The sequence below is a fragment of the Hemicordylus capensis genome, chromosome 7 (assembly GCF_027244095.1).
Source record: "Hemicordylus capensis ecotype Gifberg chromosome 7, rHemCap1.1.pri, whole genome shotgun sequence".
NCBI classification, from domain to species: Eukaryota; Metazoa; Chordata; class Lepidosauria; order Squamata; family Cordylidae; genus Hemicordylus; species Hemicordylus capensis.
Genome location: NC_069663.1, coordinates 34,410,307 through 34,432,081, shown reverse-complemented (window position 1 = coordinate 34,432,081; position 21,775 = coordinate 34,410,307). Strand labels below are relative to the sequence as shown.

Here is a 21,775-nt window from a genome sequence, read left to right as displayed (position 1 = left end):
CTGGTTGCTTGCCTTTGGGGATGGGATTCCTCCTGATGCAGGCTGCAAAGACTTTGTACAGTCTGGTATATTATGATGGCTTTAGAAATGAGCCTCCATGCACCCACACCTTGCCTTGATCAGAGCTGCATCAGGCAGGAACTCATCAGGGGTATCTCTAGGAAGTGGTTAGGGAAACCGCACCTGTTAAATAGCTGCCTGGATGCATCCCTCCCTGGCCCAAGGTCAACGGAAAGACCAAGGGATGGGGAGCTCCCGCTTGGTCGCTCACACAGTCACCAACTCAGATGATGAGAGGTGTGCCTGCCCACCCACAGGGCCGAGGAACAGGTGGTTGCCCCAGGCGGCTGCCTAGATCTGCCTAGTGGACAGGCTGGCCCTGCTTTTGGTGCGCCAGGTGGCACATGACCTCGCCCGTCGTCGCCCCCCTCTGCACGGTGCCCTCTGTGACTGTCTAGTTTGCCTAGTCTGGTTCATCCAGTCAGACATCCAGAGCTGTGCATGCTCCTGAGAAACGTAGCTACTGAATACAGGCTCCACGCACCCACAGTTTGCCTGGGCCTTTCAGTCGTCATTGGGCTGGAGAGGGCTGCATCCAGGCAGCTATTTAACAGGTGCAGTTTCCCTAACCACTTCCTAGAGATGCCCCTGATGAGTTTCTGCCTGATGCATCTCTGATCAAGGCAAAGTGTGGGTTCATGGAAGCTCATTTCTAAAGCCATAATAATTTACCAGACTGTACAAAGTCTTTACAGCTTCTATCTATCTATCTATCTATCTATCTATCTATCTATCTATCTATCATAAATAAATATGGCATAGAAGTTAAGAGGGGTACCTTAATTTACAATTTCCATTCTTTTTAGAGCACGAGCGAAAATGTAAAGTGTTTTCTCTTTTCTTAAGCCATAGGTTTTTGGATTACCAGTGAAACATCTTGTGCAGATAGCTGTAGAAAAACCAGGAGGGCTAGATTTCTCTTCTTCACAGCATTCCCAATCCAATTATATGCTTAGGGAGCAAATCTATGGAAGAGGAGAGATACAGGCTCTTTATGGGCATCGGGAGCGGAGTGAGAGTAAGGGGAGGCAGTTGCCCCCCCTGGGTGGAAGCAGTCCCATTGAATTCAAGGGGGCTTACATCCAGGTAAGTGGGTACAGGATTTCAGTCTTCCCTTCGCCCCAGAAAAAGTCTTATGGACACCCATTCTCTTTTTATTTCAGTAATGTGGGATCAAAGTGCTTCCTGTATCTTAAAAATCTGCACAACAGCCCTGTCAGGTAGGCTCACCAGAAGCTAAGGCTGAAAGACAGCAGCTTGCCCGAGGCCCACCGAATGAGCCCTTGCCTGGAGTAGACTTCGAACCCAAGACACGGGTATTGCATTTGAGTATGTTCCTGGCTTCCTCTACTGTGGCAATTCTCAAGCTCGGGTCTCCAGATGTTGCTGGACTGCACCTCCCATCATCCCCTGCCACAATGGCCTGTGACAGGGGATGATGGGGCTTGTAGTCCAACAGTGTCTGTGGACCTGAGCTTGAAACTCCTGGCTTCACTTATTTCTGGTTCTCGTATTCCTTCTGGGAGATAGTACATGCTCTGAGCCTGTTTGATGGCACCAACTAAAAGATCAACGAGACAGAAACAGAGGAAGCTGCCATATACTGAGTCAGACCATTGGTCCATCTAGCTCAGTATTGTCTTCACAGACTGGCAGCGGCTTCTCCGAGGTTGCAGGCAGGGATTTCTCTCAACCCTATCTTGGAGATGCTACCAGGGAGGGGACTTGGAACCTTCTGCTTTTTCCAGAGCGGCTCCATCCCCTGCGGAGGGGAATCCCTTCCAGTGCTCACACATCAAGTCTCCCATTGATATGCAACCAGGGGGGACCCTGCTTAGCTAAGGGGACAAGTCATGCTTGCTGCCACAAGACCAAGGCTTGGAATAGAAGAAATCCTCCCCAAATCTTCTTTTTAGCTCTAGGCCGGACCTACCGTACACACACACACACACACAGAGCCAAGGTTTGTCCCCTGTCAGACAGCCGCCTGTCCCTGACAAGCCCCTTAGGCTGTGGAGGAGAGGAGGAGAGGGCTGAGCCGGGGCCTGGATTGCATCACTCGGCCAGGGGGCTGGAAGGGTGCAGGGCTGGTGCCACAGAGCAGTACATAAGCCGCGCACCAGCCCCAGTGCAAGAATGCAGCGGCGAGGAAACGGGGGAGCCTCCCAGGCTGCGAGGGAGTGAGTGAGTGCTGCCAGGTCGGGGCTGACTTTGCTCAGAGAGGAGCCGCAGCAGTGCAGAGCCGCCGTCAGGGGGCAAGGACAGACCCTCCCGGACTCCGGCCCCAGCCGGCTTGCAAACAAGCTCCAGGTACACCTCTCTCTCTCTCTCTCTCTCTGGTCTGCTGCTGCTCCTCTCACCCTTCCCTTTGGCCGTCCCTTTCTTGAGCGGACTTGGTGGAAGGGAACAGGAGCTTCACAGCACCGGGTTTAGGACCCGGGCCAAACTCATTTTTCTTCGTGTCGAGGCTTGAGTGTCTGGAAACTTCGCTTGGCTTCTTGGCCCTCCGGTGGGTGGGTTGGGGAAGCCGGTGGGTCTCTTTGGATGAGATGGGTGGGTGTGAAAAAGGAGGGCTTGAGGCGGCAGTGGTCAGAGCGCGGGACTCCAGAGACCTGGGTTCGAGTCCCCACGCAGCCGCAAAGCTCATTGGGTGATCTTGGGCTCCTCGCTCTCCCTGAGCCTAGCCTACCTTGCAGGGTTGTCGTGAGGGTCAAAAGCTGCAAGAGAAACAGGTCTTTGGACAGGATCAAGACGTAATCATACGTTAAAGCGACACAGAAACGTTTGTGACACCAGATCGGCACTTTTGTTTATTGTGGCATGAGCCTTGTGGGTCCAGTTGAGCCTCGGGCTGTATTGTGTTGGAGCCTTGAAGGTGGTCTACTTTGTAAGGGGCACTGAGTAATCATTTGCCACGAAGCACATGTCATCTGGTCATCTGCACCGCCTTGCCAAATTAGGAGGAGAGGTTGACTGCTTATATAGGAAGCTGCTTTATATTGAGTCAGACCCTTGGGCCACCTAGCGCAGTCTTGTCTACTCTGACTGGCAGCAGCTCTCTAAGGTTGTAGGCAGGCGTCTCTCCCAGCCCTACCTAGAGATGCTGCCAGGGAATGAACCGGGGACCTTCTGTATGCAGAGCACATCCCTTCCACTGGGCTGTGTCTCCATTGCCCCCTGGTTCCCCCAGATTTCTAGGCTGGATGCAGATATCCATTCCGCCACGCCTTTCACACACACCCCATCTGCACCTGATGTGTGCCAGGGCCCTTCAGCCCATTTTGCAAGCTTAGATGCCCAAGCAACTCAGGAGCAAGAGAATCCCCATCAAGGCAGATCTGTCTCTCTGTAGCATCCTCGGGAGTGTTGTGGTGACAGATGCATCCTACATCTCTGCCCAGTAAGAAAACTGGGAAGGCGGAGGAACAGTTGGTTGTTTCCTGGAGGGTGAGCGGCTCATTCTAACAAGCCAGGGGGGCACCAAAGGAGCCAGCTCAGGTTGCTCCTCTCTCTCTCCTGCCCCGCCCGAGAGCTGTGCTGCTTGCAAGGCCGCCATCCGTCAGGTAGAGCTGCACAGTTAGCTTCGGAGAAAAGAGAGTTTGGGGTCTGTACACCGTTTAGGATTCTGTCCGGAGGGATAATTCTGCATCGAGTTAGGGAGGACTGCGGTTGAGGCAGGGCGTGTTTTGACGGCTGGAAAAGGCCGCCAGACTGGAGTGGTTTGTGGCATCCTTATCAGCATTGTGTTTAAATAAAGGCGCACCGGAAAAGGCTGTCTGTTAAATTTAGAGCGTGCTAGTGATATTTATGTTGCAGGTGGCAACAAGGGCGTGGATCCCACTCAAGCTGTGTGGCTGGGGGAGCGTGCAGTGATCCACGCGGCCTTTGACCAGCTCCGGAAAAGTGTGTGTCGCTGTTCATGACTTGAAACCTCACAGAGGACGCAAAGGGGCATGGGGTTCTCCCAGTAGCTTCCCAGCAGCCACTCAGGCAATTGCTTTTTCCAGCCCCGCCCAAGAACTGCGTTGCCTGCAGGCTGGCCATTCATCAGGTAGAGCTGAGCGATTGTCCACGCAGCTCTACCTGGTGCACGGCCAGCCTGCGAGGCAGCACCACACAACTGTAGCTGATAAAGTGGACAGCCTGCAGGCAGTGCGGCTCTCGGGCTGATTGGAGGAGAGGCAAGCAGCCAGGAAGCAGAGGCAGCTGCGGCTCCTTTGGTGCCCCGCAGGGGTGTCGCTAAACTTGGGTGGATGGGTTCAAAGGATCCGGGGCCCCCAACTCCTGAGGGGCCCCCAGCTCCACCCCTCCCTCTTTTCTTCATTATCTCCAAGGGAGGGGAGATACACGGGCCCCTTCTCCCCCAGCTGCATCCCTGCCCTCCTGAGTCCTGGCTTGTTAGGATGTGCTGCTACTTGGTTATGCGCTAAGACCCTGTTGGGGATGTCCGTCCTGCCTACACAACTCTCACTTGAATGCACCCACCTCTGGGCTGGAGCACCCCCATATTTATTTATTTAGGAAAGAAACCATATACTTAGGAACAGGTATATAAACCGTCTATATATTCTATAGAAAGGTTACACACCATCGATTATTATCATATTGCCAAAGAAACCCATAGTGTCCCCCCAAAAAATGCCATACAAAACAAATTCCTTACACATCTGTGATAATATTCACAATGGACAATTGTGTGGACATATTGACAATGAAAAAGCACACTGGCAAAGAAATGTATTTATTTGGCATATTTGTATACTGCCCCAAACTCACATCTCTGGGCAGTTTACAAGAAGACAACACAGATTAAAAACAAAGTCGAAACATTCATAGAGCCCACTGGCAAAGACGGCAATTCAGAGGGAGGTCAGCCACACACACAGACCTGCAGGCCAGCCCCAGATTCCTGGGATCCCCCAAGAAGAGCCACGGAATGCTCCTTCTTCTCGGATCTTCTCGGATCCGACTCGCGATCCGCGACTCCGCATTGTGTTTGTTTCGGCGCGGCTGTCGCCAGCCCAGGTGAGAGGGTGACAGTTAATCAGAAGGAAGCAGGAGTCCCTCTTTGCATCCGGACAGGGAAAGCAGAGCTGCCCAGAGAAAGAGGCCCACATTCCTGCCTTGGCTTTTGACCTTCATCAGCTCAGCCTCCTCCTGAGACCGGCTGCATGCTTTGGAGGCTGGAGGAGAACTCCGGGCATTGCTGGAGCCTGAGATCATAGGAGGTGTCTTAACTCCAGGTAGCATGAGCCGGGGGGGGGGGGTGGGTGGGCGTGGGGGGTGGCACAAGGGGGTGGGGAGAGAGGAAATGCTGATCATGGTAGAGAACGGTTCAAAAGAACAAGGGCAATGGTGTCTGAAGGATCTCCCCCCACCCCAGTGAAGAGAGAAATAAATGCATACCAGCATGTACATCAAATGTATGTCCTGTATTTACCTGAATCCCAGACTGCTTTATCCAAGTTCTTTGATGTTAGAAATTGGGGTGTGTATGTGTGTGTGTGTTTTCATCTTAAATTTAGAGTCTTCTTCTGTTTGGGGTAAATAGTACATAATCTATATCTCACCCATGTTTTTTAAGCAGGTTGTTTTAAATTCAGGGTCTTCTGTTCAGTTAAATATGGTATTTTTAATTAATCTGGACATGAATTGTAGTGGGGGGAGGGGGCAGGGGGGACACCCAAGCCGGAGGACATGGCAGACAACCCCAGGAGAGAGACCCTTCGCTTGCAAAGTGGGAGCGATGGAGGAGGCTCAGCCGTCCTTGCAGTCTGCAACTGGCCATTCTGAACGTTCATTCCGAATCAGGAGCAGACTTGGGATTCCACCTCTGTATGTTCCAAATGTCTGCTAGCTCAGGCACATATTTAGAAATTAGATATGTCTGAATTGGGCCCAAGTCTGACTTTATGTGGATATGTGTAGAGATGGGAAAGTCTGGAGGGGGAAACCAGGTGCCGGGAGATTATACCGCCCCCACCCCCCCGCCAAGATCTGGAAAAAAGCAGGTTTATTTTTCCCCAGGAAAAAAATGCCCTCCCCCCCATCCCCCATCCCATCACATTTTTAGATAGGTGTTAGTATTGTTTAAAGTATAACCTGCCCCCAACCTCAGTTGTGATGCAGTTTTAAGACATGGGTGTACACAGAACCTTTTCTGTGGGCTGGGGGGGGCAAAGGCTGAAATCCTATACCCACTTACCTGGGAGTAAGCCCCAGTGAATTCAATGGGGCTGGTTCAATCCAGGAGGGGACAACTGCCTCCCCTTGCCTGCCCCCCCCCACTGGATTCCCATGGTTTAAGAAGAATTGGGATGGTTTAGTGGTTACAGAGTTAGTGTGGACAGAAGGAACCCAGGTTCAAATCCCTGCTCTCTGCCACTAAACTGTCTGGATGGCCTTGAGCAGAAGCTTGTCTCTTAGCCTAACCTACCTCACATGGCGAGGCTAAAAATCCTGCCCTGAGATCATTGGAGGAATGCAAATGTTCATCTTCTCAGAAAGCACATCAAGTAACAGAACAGAATGTGAGGGGGTGTGATGGCCCCCAGCCCTTCATCCACTCACAGTCCAGGAGTTCAAGGCTAGGGTCACTCTCTTGTTTTCTTTTTCCATTCTGATGGCGGGATAAACAGGAAAATGTCCTGAGTTAACTTCCTGGTTGCTGCGTGTGGACCAGGAAAGTCTGGGCTGCAGGAAGGGAAACCTGACAGGGACAGATAGAAGAGAGGATGCAGCAGAAATGATTGGGGTGCTTTGGCACAGGCAGGATTTGCTCCATGGCTTGGAGCAGACTTGCAGGTTGGACACCCATCAAATGTCCCTCTATGTGTCAGTGCTTAAAACTGGGGCTTCCATGAATTGATTAAAAACCTCCCTATCTAAAAAGCTAGGCAGGCAATGATGTATTACCATCAATAGTCCAGGGCGCTTTCCAGATTACAGGCTGTTCAACAGTAAAACGCTTCAACTCGGCAGGATCGTTTTGAAAACGTAAATAGTTTGCGCAACCCGCCTACGATGGGAAAATACAGCTATTTATTTGTGACGCACATGCAACGTTGTAGGACTAAAACGCAAGGGTAAAACCTGAAAGAAGGTATCAGAAATGTGAACGGCGCCTTGCTGACCGCGCAGGGACTGTGATATCGAAACACCGGCTGTACGGAAGCACACTTAGCGGATCCGTAGTGACACTGTTGTAGTGTGTAATCTGGAAAGCACCCAGATTCAACACAAAGAAGTATCCAAAACAGAACCATACAGTAATTGACTTAAGAACAAACAACCCTCTAATTATTTAGGAAACAGCATTTTTTTAAAAGTTTTTTTTACTATAGAAGTACTTATTAAACATTACAGATGGCAGGTTGTCCCTTTTGGAAAGGCATCCTAGAACACTTCTCCTAAGTTGGTACTACCTTCTCCAACATAGACACACAGACCATCCAAAATTAAAATGGATTGTTCTCTGCAAAACTGGTTTAGTCATCTTCAACTGCGAGCAGATTTAATTGGTTCCTTAACCAACTGGTTTAAAAACTATTTGCTTAATCAACTAAGATGTGTTGAGTATGACTGTTCAAAATGGAACATAAACATCCATGCGGGAAGCCTTCTGTAAGCTGTGTAAAACTTCTCAAAGGGTCCCCCACTGCCTGGTTGTCACCTGATATGGGGTGTAGCTAGGGGAAAGGGGGCCTGTGTTCGCCCCTCTCCCCAGCGGCCCCTTGGAGTGAGGGAGACAATGAAGAATATAGGGAGGGGTGGAGCTGGGGCCCCCAGGTTCTTTGAACCCATCCTCTCACTTATAGCTACACCCCCCTGGTCTGTTTTCATCCTTCTCCAGGCCCTGCGGATTCCAGAAGACTGAAGAAGGAGAATGAAGGCCTTCTGGACCCTCTGGGCTATCTTGCTGTTGGCAGACGGGACGCTTGCTGCCCGGGCATCCCGCACGCGCAGGGAGCTGGCCCCAGGATTGCATGAGCGGGGGATCCGGGACGCGGGGGGCTCTTACTGTGAACGGCAGGATGCCTGTTGCCATGGGAGAAACGATGGCTGCACGGTGCCCTACCTGGACACCATTTGCTACTGCGACATTTTCTGCAACCGCACCATTTCTGACTGCTGCCCTGACTTCTGGAACTACTGCCTGGGCATTGACCCCCCATTCGTTGTACAAAGAGGTGGGTTGCTGTGGTGGGGATGGCTTGACGGCAGATGCATGCATGTCCTAGGAAGGCCTGTGGTGCATCTAGCTGGGTTTGGTCTATGGGTGGGTGTGTATTGGTCTGGGAGGCAGATGTGTGCAGACAGGGAGTGTGCGTGTGGGCCTGGCGTGTGCACAAATGGATTCGCCCAGGGGTTCTTCTCAAACTGGGTCCCCAGATAGTGTTGGACTAGAACTCTGATCGTTCCCAGCCTCAATGGTCTTTGAGATCTCCTGGGTTATTAGGAGGGTACATCAACTTTCTGAGCCACTGTCCATAAGGCTGGTGTGCATGTGGGTGTGTCGCTGTGTCTTTCATAACTCACAGCCACCCAAGGTTGGAACTATCAGGACAACAGAAAGAGGCCATACTCCCCGCCCCCACAGATCAGCACATAGTTGGCTTGCGGAACTCACTACCACCAGATTCAGATGACTGGGTGTCTTAACAAAGGATAAGACAAATTTATGGAGGATGATCAAACTGTCAATGGCTGTTAGATGCAGCTGAGTGGAACCTCCATGTTCAGAGGCAGTCTACCCTCTGATGAGTACCAGGTGCTGGGGACAAAATGACAGGGGGGCAGCCTTCACCACCACACCCTCTTGTGAGCTCCCTGAGGAAGCTGGAGGGCTTCACTGGATACTTGTTGTGGCCCCCAAAGCAAAGCTTAAGAGTTCTGTGTGTGCACTTGGGGTTGTGCTGTCCAGGTTGGCTGTGCATCCACACATTGGCGAAGGGGTCTCCCACTTTGGGTGTTGTCCCCAGATGTTGTTGGACTACAACTCCCATCATCCCTGGGCTCAATGGTGGGAATTGTAGTCCAACAGTATCTGGGGACCCAAGGTGTTGGGGACCCTGAGGCCAAGCCGGTCCTTGAACCTGCCTCTGTGGATGCATTCTGCAGATGTGCCATTGGAACGGCCACAGCCCTCAGCGTCCCAGTCTGGAGAATGTCACTTCCGTGGCAGCTGCAGACCCCGCTCAGGAAAATGTCCCCCTTCAAGGAAAATGTGATCTGCTCACACACAATAGCGGCCTTTCTCTGGGGCCCATCATAGGAAGGGTGGGGGAGATGCCCTCCGCTTTTCCCAGGGCCTGGACCTCTCATTGTGCTCTGAAGGTTAACCCCAGAGAAGCCCGATCCAAAGGGAAGAAGAAGAAGACACAATCCTCTGGGGTCAGGTCTGCACAGCAGCTTCTGACATGCCCTCTAAAACGAGCCGCACTGGAGCCCTTCTGGCTGTAGACGGCATTGTCTTCTTCAGTGGGGAGGGGGGTGCACTTTGCACGTGCTCAGTTGCACTGCCATCTTTGTAAACCCACCCCCACCCCCACGTTCTAATATTAAGCTCTGAACTTTAAAGCAGGTCTTGGGGTAGAGCCTTGCATAAAATTAAGACCCGATGCCTGCCTCTTCACCTAAGCCGTCAAATAAAAAATATGTACCCTGCTGAACAAGATGAGATCTCTTGCACTTTAAGGGCTTCAGCGACCTTTTTGTCTACTGGAGAGGTGGATTCCCACCCCTGCTGCCCCCATAATGCCCAGACACATCTATGGGGGCGGCTGAAAACTGTGTTCTACCCAGGTTTGGGAGCTGTGTGTACTCCCCAATTTTTGATTGTGTGGAAGCAAGGTTAGAGGAAAACCTGGGCAGAAGTGATTGTGTGGAAGCAAGGTAGGAGGAAAAGCTACCCAGGTAGAGAAGCATCTCTGCGCCTCCCCCCCAATATGAGCCTGCTAACTCTGTGTCTGCATTCACATGTGGCCAGTTTCTCACTCCATCTTCTTTCTCATCTCTCTCTCTCCTAGCCTGCATCCGTGATGGGCAGAAATTTCCATCAGGTGCGACCTATAGAGATAACTGCAACCTCTGGTAAGTGGGCAATTGTTGTGATGCTGCTCAAAGACGGAAATAAAGACTATGCTATGCCATGCTATTGCTATAACTGGGCATTCGCAAATGAAAAAGCTCTTTATTTCTCTCCCCACCTTTCCCACCATGGATTTCCTCTGCTGAGACCATGCTGGACTTTTAAAATTCTATAAAGGAATGGAAGCAGGGAGGCTGAAGGGTTAAAATGACTGGGGTGTTTTGCTAGCCTATTTAGCGAGGGGTGTGTGTATGTGTGTGTGTATGTGTATGTGTATGTATTGCTGGAGGCAAAGAGGTAGGCCTTTGGGAAAGAATTTCTGATGCTGAGGAATGTGAACTGTCTGAGCTCCTGCATGGGAGGAGGGACCACACAGCTATGAGCAGCAGAGAGGTTGGAAGGGATCAAGCAGGCAGATTTCCGGATGGGAAAATAGGAACATAGGGAGCTGCCTTCTACCAAGTCAGACCATAGGTCCATCTCACTCAGTATTGTCTACACAGACTGGCAGCGGCTTCTCCAAGGTTGCAGGCAGGAGTCTCTCTCGGCTCTGTCTTGGAGATGCTTCCAGGGAGGGAATCTGGGACCTTCTGCTCTTCCTGGAGCGGCTCCATCCCCTGAGGGGAATCTCTTTAAGGGCTCACATTTCTCGTCTCCCATTCATCTGCAACCAGGGTGGACCCTGCTTAGCTAAGGGGAGAAGGCATGCTTGCTGCCACCAGACCAGCTCTCCTGGAAAACTTGTGGGCCACTGTGGTACTGTAGACAGGTTGCCAGGGCTGGCTCATGGAGGTCTGTTCCTGTCCCCAGTCAGCCAGAGCCCAGAATGCTCACCTGGACAAGTTGCTCTCTTCTTCTGCCAGCACAACGCACCTCTTGTGTGGATATCTTTCGTTGTTGCAGGACATATTCACCTACTGGGGAATGGGCACATTAAAGCCACAAAGTGGCTGCTGAAAAGGGCCGCTGGCATTGATCCTACAGGGGAATGTCATTTTCTTCCCTAACGCACCTGTGTGCTTGTGTGTGTGTGCACAGTGATCAACAAAGCACACATCTAACCCAGCACAGCATCCCTCCAGTGGCTGTTGCTGGTGTCTACCGTCTAAGCTCCCCTTCAAACGCAAACCAGGGCTGGCCCTGCTTAACAAAGGGGTTTGCTTCCGGTGCCAAAATATCGACAACTAGCAAATGCATACCCAAGTCAGCCCTATTATGGCTGGTGCCTTTGGGGGTATAGTCCCTGGAACTGGGTGCTGCATGTGAACAGCACCCTAATGAGATCAGCCCCCTACCTAACCGGTCCTGATCCTCCAGTCGGAGGCAGTACTGGCAGCAATTCTGCTGTGGATCTGGTCTTTTCCAGACAAGCCCTAACTGAAAGGAAGCTTAATTTAAATGGTAGGATGCCATTGCTCCACGGAGAATGGATTCTTTTTTCTAAGTCTGACTCTTCAGTGCAAAGGATCCGTAAAAGGAGAAGTTGTTTCTGCCTTTGGGATGGGAAGTGGGGGGGAGGGAGAGGATTTCTTTTTTGTTGTTGGCCAAGAGAAAATGCCAAGCATTGTATGAAGTGTAGCTAATGTTGGAGCTGGGCTCCCTGTCAGCAAGGCCAATGTTTCCTGAAGGCTCCATGAAAGGGATTATGTGGTACCCTCTGGGCAGAGCAGGGGATGGTGCTTAAGCACAGAAAAGGGGACCAATTCAGCTTCCTGAGAACTAGCCCTAGAAAAATCAAGTTTCTAGTCCTTGGAACTGCAAAGAAATGTGTCAATGCCCTGCATAGGAGATCTGAGGTTCAGTCCCTGGGAAAGAGCCTTGGAGAGTTGCTGCCAGTTAGTGCCCACGGAGCTAGATGGAACAATAATCTGACTCCGTAGGCAGCAGTCTCCTATTTGGGGGGGATTGTGAGGCCTAAGCTCAGTGGTGGAGAATCTGCTGTTCATGCAGAAAGTCCTGTTGGAGCTCGGACCCTGGCAGCATCCGCTCTCAGCTGCAATGCCTCAAAGTGGCTGTTATCTGTTATCTATTATTGTAAATCTAACCATACGAGATTTACGGTTTTAGTGTCGGTTTTACATGATTTTAATGTTAATGCTTTTAATGTTTAAATGGTTTTAATTGTTTTTGTGGTTTAAATGATTTTAATTGCAAACTGCCCAGAGATGCAAGTTTTGGGAGGTATTAAAATATGTCAAATAAATAAATAAATAAATAAATAAATAAATAAATAAATAAATAGTGACCATTGGTGGGGGAGGGGTTAAGATCATGGATAAAAGTACTGGGCTTCACCGCCTTTGTTCTTCCAGTGTTAGTCTCCATTTTGTCTCTCCAGAGATGGCTGTTTGTTTTGCTCTCTCTCTTCAGCCATGAGCTACTGCTGAAATTAAGCTGCAGGCTTTTTCACGTTTGTTTGTAACCTTTTCTTTAAATAAATCCATGCAGTTCTTCAGTCCTACAGAACTGTCTCAAGACCTCTTGCTTTGCTGCTTTCTCACCAAACTGATTTTGCTTTGCTATTTGGGGAACGGAACCCCCACTCTTCCCCTACAAGCCCCAGGTTCAATCCCTGGCAGCATCTCCAGGTAGGGCAGGGAGAGAATCCTGCCTGAAACCTGGGAGAGCTGCTGCCAGTCTGTGCAGATATTACTAAACTAGATAGGCCAAGGGTCTGACTCAGTATACGGCAGCTTCCAATGTTCCCTATGTAGATTCCATTGCATGTGGGTGGACTAAATGCAAGGATGGGATAGAAGTAGGATAGCATTGACTGCCCTGCCCCTCAAATGTTAAGCATAATTTCTGAACAGTGCGTACATGTATACAAAGAGCGTAACGTTTCACCTCTGCAAACAGCTATCGTGTGTGGGCTATGCCTGGCTAAATCTCGGAGGGCCAAGGTGTTATTGACATAATTTTTCAGTGGATGGGCTCCAACGTTGTGGATGGCTCCTTGCCTCTCCGCATGACTATCAGCAGGAGGCAGTCATAGGAACACAGGAAGCTGCCATATACTGAGTCAGACCACTGGTCCATCTAGCTTAGTAGAGTCTACACAGACTGGCAGCGGCTTCTCTGAGGTTGCAGGCAGAAGTCTCTCTCTGCCCGATCTCAGAGATGCTGCCAGGGAGGGAACTTGGGATCTTCTGCATGCAAGCGTGCAGGTGCTCTTCCCAGAGCGGCCCCATCCCCTAAGGGGGATATCTCACAGTGCTCACACATGAGTCTCCCATCCAAATGCAAACCAGTACAGACCCTGCTTAGCAAAGGGGGCAATTCAACAAAGGCTTGCTACCACAGGATACAACTGCAGAATCAAAAATGCACAGGAAGGGAAATTATGTCCGCTTTCTTGACTGGCATCACTTAGACAAGTTGCAGAATCCAGCATTCCTTGCTGCATAAAGTCGGTCAACAGGACCGCTGTTCGTGCGCACACGTTGCTGTGCATATGCGCAACAGATCAAATGCATTAAAAGCCACTATTTTCTCAGATAGTTAACTCCCAGAGACCCTGGGGAGGGAGCTCATTCCTGAACGGTTGCAGTGCTAGCAACTTGCCCTAAACAAATGTGAATCTCCAAAAGCTGAAGATGGGGGCAATCCTTTGTCCCTAGACCAAAAGAATTGAGTCTGTCTCTAGTAAATAGGAAACTCTGGAGCGCATTTCGGTGTCTTAATAAAAATGCACTTCACACATGTTTGAGTGGACAAGGAATTATAGTGGGGCTGTGGGGGGGGGGGTCACCAAGCCCAGGCAGGGCTATCACCAAGAGGGAGTCAACAGAGCAGCATCTGAACATGTGTAAGGAGAGCATGGTGGCATCTTTTGACCTTGCCTCATGGCCACCATGCATTCATCAAAACAGTGGAACAGAGCCTGCATGCAAGCATATGCCCATAGATGTGGTTGTGTGAAAGCACTAGCCCTATGTACGCATTATGTTGCTTGAGTTCCATTAATTTGGTCCACTTGATTGTCTTAACTGTCTGAGCTCATGAACATTCTGTCCCAGTGCCTAACATGGTGGTAGCTTGGTGGTTTTGTTTTGTTTTGTTTTTGGCCCCCGTAGGTTTTTTCTTCTTCTTCAGGTGTTTGTGAAACCAATGTATCTGCAGGTCACCCTGTTCTCCACCCATAAAAATCGTAATGTCTCCAGCTCCTTTGCAAATGTCTCCAGCTCCTTTGCAAACCTACCTTACAGTCTGTTTGTGAAGAAATTTGAATGCAAGGAAATGCATTATGCATGCTATGTGGGAAATCAGCTCCGATGATCTCACTGAGGCCACCTACTGAGTTTAAGATTGACAGATCCAGCTTCTGGAAGACCTTCTTGCTACTACATCGCTAACCTTCTCTGGTTCCATTCCTGATTCTTTCCGTTTCTTCTCTTCTCAGCACCTGTACTGGCAACGGGCAGTGGGCCTGTGAAAACCACGCCTGCCTCATCAATGGCGATATGATTGATGCCATCAACAGAGGGAATTATGGGTAAGAGCCACCATCTTGATTGGGCGGATGTTGCGGAGGAGACTCAGAGATGAGCTGCTGTTGGGGAACAGCGCCTGGGGGAGGAAGGGGTGGCTGGGGTGGCCCGAATGCTGCAGAGTAGCCTTGCAGAGTAGACCCACACGCCCGCCATTTTGTAGCTGTGGTAAGGCCCACAATGACTTGAGCCAAGAGGAAGCCTGAGCCCCACTTTCTCCCATGTGAAGCTTCACAGTCAGTATTAAAACCTGCAACTGATGCTGTTCTCTACGAGGCGCCCTTGCCTTCATACATGGCTTTATTCCCCATGTCTTTTAAGTCGACCTTATGACCTGCTAATTTGTGCATTCAGCTGGGGATCATGGGAGTTGGAGCCCAACGATATCTGGTGACCCAAGGTTGGGAACCCCTGGTCTTGAGGCAACTCCAAGCGGAAGAAGGTCACCAGGAGAGGGAGCTCATCTTCAGGGACATAGCAAGGCTGGATTGGGACCTGGGACAAGAGGTGAAGATGGACCTCTGCCACCAGGCCCCATCTCCTCCTCCTTCCTCCTCCTGTCATGTTGAGGGAGGGATCGGCTGAACCTGAGCACTACTCAGCCAGTCAGGAGGAAAGAAGGAGGGAGGGGTGCTGCCTGACACTCCTCCCCTTCCCCTCCTCGAGAGAACTCCTCTTCCTTGAAGCCAAGATGAATCACCCACAAGATTTATGTTGTCGGGGAGGCCAGAGAGGGAAAGCAAAGAGTGAGCTGTCACCTATGCAGTGAGGCCCATTTCTTAGGGGTCAGTCTAGGGACATTTGCCCCCCACCCACCACCCAATCGATTGTAGTTTGCACTCTTGCTCACCTCATCATGCCTCCAGCATTACAAGCTGAGAAGAAAGACAATTGCTTCTGAATTTCTGCCCTGATGGAGAAGAGACACTTGGTGAGCAGGGAGGCGGAGCAGGTTCTGACTTCTCAAGGGCTTCTCTTCTGACCCTCTCTAGCTGGAGAGCGTCCAACTACAGCCAGCTGTGGGGCATGACGCTGGAGGAGGGGATCCAGTACCGGCTGGGCACCATCAAGCCTCCCACCGCCGTCATGAATATGAACGAGCTGCATGTGAGTCTCTCTTGGCATCGCCCAGAACCCTTAATGCGCGTAGGACTGAGTACATTCTGCACATAATGTCTGCAGTCTGGAGGAATGTACCAATTATATGCGTCATGCATTATGCATATATTGGGGGCATCTCTTGACACTGAATAAATTGTGCCCATTTGCATGATTGTCCTAGTTGTCGGGAGGGGCAAGGAGCTATGCCAGGCACCAAAGCTCTGGTCCCATCCTGACACCCCTTTGGCTTCTGAGAATGGACCGGGATTCGGTTCTCCCTTAGCTGTGGACAATTCTGTTTTTGCTACCATCTGGAAGTAATGACATAGGAACATAGAAAACCACCTTCTACCGAGTCAGACCATTGGTCCGTCTAGCTCAGTATTGTCTACACAGACTGGCAGCGGCTTCTCCAAGGTTACAGGCTGGAGTCTCTCTCAGCCCTATCTTGGAGATGCTGCCAGGGAGGGAACTTGGGACTTTCTGCAGGCAAGCAGGCAGATGCTCTTCCCTGAGCGGCCTCATCCCCTAAGGGGAATATCTTACAGTGCTCACACATGGAGTCTCCCATCCAAATGCAAACCAGGACAGGCCCTGCTTAGCAAAGGGGTCATGCTTGCTACTACAAGACCAGCTCTCCTCATTCATATGGGTGTGAATTATTTCCATATGTTTGTTTGTTTTCATGTCTTTTTGTTAATCCATTCATGTTGTTTTCTAAAAACATCATTTTAAAAAGTTCTTTACTTAGGCCCACACACGTTTGGGGCATTATTTCTGTTACTTCCATTACATTTGTTTCAGTTTTCTTCCCTGGATTGTAGCCAGGCGGTTTTGTAAATAAAATGACGGCTCCCTGGTCAAGAGGACTTTGCTGCTGCTGAGGAAAGCTAAGCCCCTTCTCTGAGTGCTGGGGATGATGGGATTTGTAGTCCACCAACTGGGGACACAAGTTTGGGAACTCCTGTGTTTAAGTGCGACATAAATGCTAAGAATAGTTATGGATCAATAGTATAATAAATGTGCAGACCGTGAATTATATGACTATGATACGACAGATATTTATATACCGCATTTCAACAAAAGCCCCCAAAGCAGTTTACATAGATATAAATAAAGATGGCTGCTTGTCCCCAAAGGGCTCACAATCTAAAAAAAGAAACAGAAGGTAGACACGAGCAACAGCCACTGGAGGGATGCTGTGCTGGGGCTGGATAGGGCTAGTTGCTCTCCCCCTGCTGAATGAAGAGAATCGCCACTTTAAAAAGGAGCCTCTTTGCTCAGTTGATTATAATAGATTATAATATTAATATTATATTGCTGGGATGCATGCAGAAATCCACACCTTTAGGCTTAGCTCATTAAAGGTAAAGGTAAAGTGTGCCGTCGGGTTGGTGTCGATTCCTGGCACCCACAGAGCCCTGTGGTTGTCTTTGGTAGGATACAGGAGGGGTTGACCATTGCCTCCTCCTGCGCAGTATGAGATGATGCCTTTCAGCATCTTCCTAGATCGCTGCTGCCCAGTATAGGTGTTTCCCATAGTCCGGGAAACACACCCGCGGGGATTTGAACTGGCAACCTCTGGCTTGCTAGTCGAGTCATTCCCTACTGCCATTGTGGTCGCCCCCAAGCCGCTCTCTTCCCTTGGATCATTGCCTGGCTCTCCTGCGTAAGGCCTTTATCCAGTTAGGAGAGCATATGAGCTCCATGATCAAAGACAGGCCGCTTGGACCGTTGCAGGGAGACAGGTGCTTTTGTTAAGAGGGGGGGGGCTCGCAAACAGACACTACCTCAGCAGCTTCAGCAGTGTCGGCCCCTGGGGTATGTTCTTTCTATGGGCCGTGTTGTTTTTTCCCACTAGAGAGCAGTTGTGGGGGAGGTGGGGCTGGGAAGGCTGCAGCCCCTCCGGACATTGGCAGGGCCGCTGATTCAGCAGAACCAGGATGCCACGAACACGACGGGTGCATCACCCTGGATGTAATCTGCCCCCCTAAAGCAAACACCAGGCCAACAAAGACAACCGAGCGCAATTCTATAGGAAGCAAGTGGGGAAGAGCACCAGATCTCGGCTCCTTTTTTAAGACAAAGGGAGGGGAGGTCTGGATGGGGCCATCATCAGGGCCTTGTTTGGCTGAAGCGTGAGGCAGCAGGGGCTCATCCCAATGAATCTGAGGGTCACCAAACAAGGCGCAGCTGGTTCCCAGGCAGCCCGAATACGCCAGTTCCCTTCTCATTCCATTAAACCAAGTTGGAGCCCTCGTTCATCCAGCTCTGGCATCGGCTCTCCAAGGTTTCCAGGCAGGAGTCTCTCCCAGCCCTACCTGGAGGTTTTACACATCAGGCCCTTTAACTCACATCTCCTCCGGAATGGAGGGGGTGGGTTCACGTATCGGCCAGATTTACCCCAAAGTCTCTGTAAGTTATCGGGGAAAAGTTCACACACAATTCGGGTTTTTCACAGCATGTTAAGAGTGTAGCCTGATTTATATCTGGGGTAAAAAGAATCCACCATTTGTTCCGTTGTTTTTTTTAAACTTCGAGTTCGCAGTAAAGCCTCCCAGTAAACCCGTGGTAAAGCTTGCTGTGTGTAAAAATCCCTGTAGATGCTGCCAGGGAGTGAACCTGGGACCTTCTGCATGGCATCAGATGCTCTACGACTGAGCTACAGCCCTATCCGCTAAATGTATGCACATGCCATCGCCCATCTAAATGCAAACCAAAGTGGACCCTGCTTAGCAAAGGGGACCATTCTTGCTTGCTACCACAAGTCCAGCTCTCTTCCCATTTTGCAGTTTTTGAAGCTGCCAGAAAGTGAGAACCATGGTTTGAATTGGGAGGGAGCTGGCAAGAAGCCACCTTTAGGGGCAGCAAAGGTTTGCTGTCACTTTTGGGGGGACAGATGCGCCTCTAGGAATCGCACTACCTGTCTGTATGCCTGTCGAGACAGGTAATGATGGGGCAGGCATACCTCCCTTGGGAGGCCACTCCAGATCTTGGATGCCACCGCTGAGAGAACCCTCTCTGGAGTATCCACAAACTGTATGTCCAATGGTGGAAGGATCTAAAGGAGAGTCTGTGATTCGTACTTCTAAGAGGCAAGGTGAGGTGATTCCCATTTGCTCAGACAGCAAATTATTGGGGGGCAAGTGTGGTGGCAAGATGTCCCATGATGCCTCATCTGCCTCCTTCTGGCAAGGAGCTGCTTTTCTCCTCCTGTCCTCCTCCTCTTCTCCATGACTGTTTCCTCCCTCATTTGTTGAAAGTGAGAAGGAAGAAGTGGGAAAGGAAACGAGGAAAGGACATTCAAGTACAAGAGATGCTCTCTACAAGCATCTCCAGTACTGTAATGTCCTCTTCTCATTTCTGCTTCTTCCCCCTTCTCACTATCAGTCAAGCCCTGCTCCGCTGCCTCCTCCCTCATTTGCTGCTGGACTGATAGTGAGAAGGGGGAAGAAGCGGAAACAAGAAGAGGACATTAGAGTCCTGGAGACGCTGCAGAGACAAGATGGTCTGGCATCCTCACCACTGAATGTGCAGCAGCTTTCTTGGACAGAAGGAGGTGATAATGAAGCTGGGCGCAGTGAGGGGCAGGCTTGGTGTATGATGCTGCTTCTTCTGTGATCCCTGGAATGGTTTGGGCTCCCTAACTGACTAATTTCCCCTGGTGTGTGTTTGTTTTTAAATAGATGAACATGGATGCCAACGAGGTGCTGCCCTCTTCTTTCAATGCTGCACAAAAATGGGCCGGGATGATCCACGAGCCACTGGACCAGGGCAACTGTGCCGGCTCCTGGGCCTTCTCCACTGCAGGTACCCACAAGGGGGAATAGCTGGATGAGGGTGCCGAGAATCTGCTTTTAGCAATCCCTAACCTGCCCTCCTCCTGGAACTACAACCCCCAAATTCCCTGAGAATCAGAGCCACCATAGCAGAACTTGGGTTGGGCTCTGGGACAAGAACGAAAGATGCCCACCCCTCGACCTCGTATCTTTGCTGTGTGAAAGCACGGTGGAAAACAAAATATGCTCAGCATATTCTCTCACTCCTATGCAAACAATCTCTCTCTCTCTCTCTCTCTCTCTCTCTCTCTCTCTCTCTCTCTCTCTCACACACACACACACACACACACACACACACACACACACACACACACACACACACCCCTACCTCACAAGCATACAGATACTTTCTCACATACACACTTGTGCATGTGCTTTCCCCGGCTCAGAAACATCCATCTATCTATCTATCTATCTATCTATCTATCTATCTATCTATCTATCTATCTATCTATCTATCTATCTATCTATCTATCTAGGAGAACTGGTCTTGTGGTAGCAAGCATGACTTGTCCCCATAGCTAAGCAGGGTCTGCCCTGCTTGCATCTGAATGGGAGACTTGATGTGTGAGCAGTGCAAGATATTCCCTTCAGGGGATGAAGCCGCTCTGGGAAGAGCAGAAGGTTTCAAGTTCCCTCCCTGGCTTCTCCAAGATAGGGCTGAGAGAGATTCCTGCCTGCAACCTTGGAGAAGCTGCTGCCAGTCTGTGAAGACAATACTGAGCTAGATAGACCAATGATCTGACTCAGTATATGGCAGTTTCCTATGTTCCTATGTTTCCTATCTATCTATCTATCTATCTATCTATCTATCTATCTATCTATCTATCTATCTATCTATCTATCTATTTTTGCATTTATATACCGCTTTTCAGGCAAACCTCCCAAAGCAGTTTACAAAAAACTTAAACAAGCACAACTACAGTCGCCTCCTATATTCCTGCACCATCAAGAGTGAAGAGCGAACGGTCAGCCAGCTTGTCCAGCCCTCCTCCTTCAGGGACTCAGGGACACCCCACCCCTGCCTTGTTCAATTATAGCTACGCCCCTGCTGAGAATGCCTGTTAAAGTAGTTTAACTCTTACAGGGTCTGGTGTATGCATTACAAGAAGGTGATATTTGTGAGGGACATTGAATACCCTAAAGCAGGGATGGGCCACCTGGGCTCACCAGCTGTTGTTGAACTACAACTCCCATGATCCTCAGCCACAATAAATTGTGGCTGGGGGTGATGGGAGTTGTAGTTCGGTGACAACTGGATGGCCCACCCCTGCCCAAAAGTATTGTCTTGCTACAGGGCTTGTCTTCCGGTGAGGCAGGGGCGGGTCACAGGACCCTGGGTTTATTTCATCAGTGCTGGTTCTGCAGGGATCTACCCCTATCTGACCCCCCTGCCTTCTCCCCAGCGGTGGCCTCAGACCGGATTTCCATCCACTCCATGGGACACCTGAAGCCGGCTTTGTCCCCGCAGAACCTTCTCTCCTGCAACACCCGCCACCAGCAAGGCTGCCAGGGGGGCCGAGTTGACGGGGCCTGGTGGTTTCTGCGGAGGAGAGGGTGAGTCGGGGCAGAAGCGCCCATTCTGGTCCACTCCATGCTGGAATGGAGGCTGGAATGGAGGCTGGGGCTTGGTTTGGGTGAGTGCTGTGGGCTTCTCTCGGTCTCATTGCCCATGGAGAGGGAGGCCAAGAGACGGGGCCTTTTTGGTTGTGGCTCCTAGAAGGAGGAATGGCCTCCCGAAAGAGGGATGCCCGGCCCCTCCTGTGAGGTGGGCTCTGAAACCAGTTCTGTCCCAACAGGCTTTTAAGAGGTTTGGCCATTTTAATTGTGCTTGTGTTCAGCTGCTAATCTGAAGTCTGGGTTCTTTTGATTAATAATATTGTTCTGTGTTTAGATCATGCATTATTTCTGCTGCTGTTGTTGTTCTTAAATGCTGTAGACCACTTTGAATATAATTTGACGTAGAAAAGCAGGATGCAAATTATATCAACCAACCAACCAAACCAATGCCATTAAGGAATCCATGATAAACTTCCAAACAACCCCAGGTTCCCCCCAAAGAGAAGACCTCCATGGTTCCTTCCAACTCTGACATTCTATGATTCTATGAACATAGTTTGAAAGTGACTAGTCCAGTGCGTGTCTCAAAACGGCCCCCAGATGTTGCGAGACTACAACTCCCATCACCAAAGTGA

General features: G+C 50.3%; 1 protein-coding gene across 2 annotated transcripts in view; it reads left to right on the top strand.

The window, feature by feature from the left end:
* Positions 1-2,098: 2,098 nt before the first annotated feature.
* The window catches only part of TINAGL1 (tubulointerstitial nephritis antigen like 1), a 37,950-nt gene continuing 18,273 nt past the window's right edge, over positions 2,099-21,775 (top strand). For both annotated transcript variants that reach the window (XM_053268384.1, XM_053268382.1), the window contains exons 1-7: positions 2,099-2,370; positions 7,913-8,249; positions 10,089-10,152; positions 14,553-14,645; positions 15,633-15,747; positions 19,428-19,551; positions 20,987-21,137. In XM_053268384.1, coding sequence (XP_053124359.1) covers positions 7,946-8,249; positions 10,089-10,152; positions 14,553-14,645; positions 15,633-15,747; positions 19,428-19,551; positions 20,987-21,137 — 851 coding nt within the window. In that variant the 5' untranslated portion in view covers positions 2,099-2,370; positions 7,913-7,945. The remainder of the gene's footprint in view (positions 2,371-7,912; positions 8,250-10,088; positions 10,153-14,552; positions 14,646-15,632; positions 15,748-19,427; positions 19,552-20,986; positions 21,138-21,775) is intronic.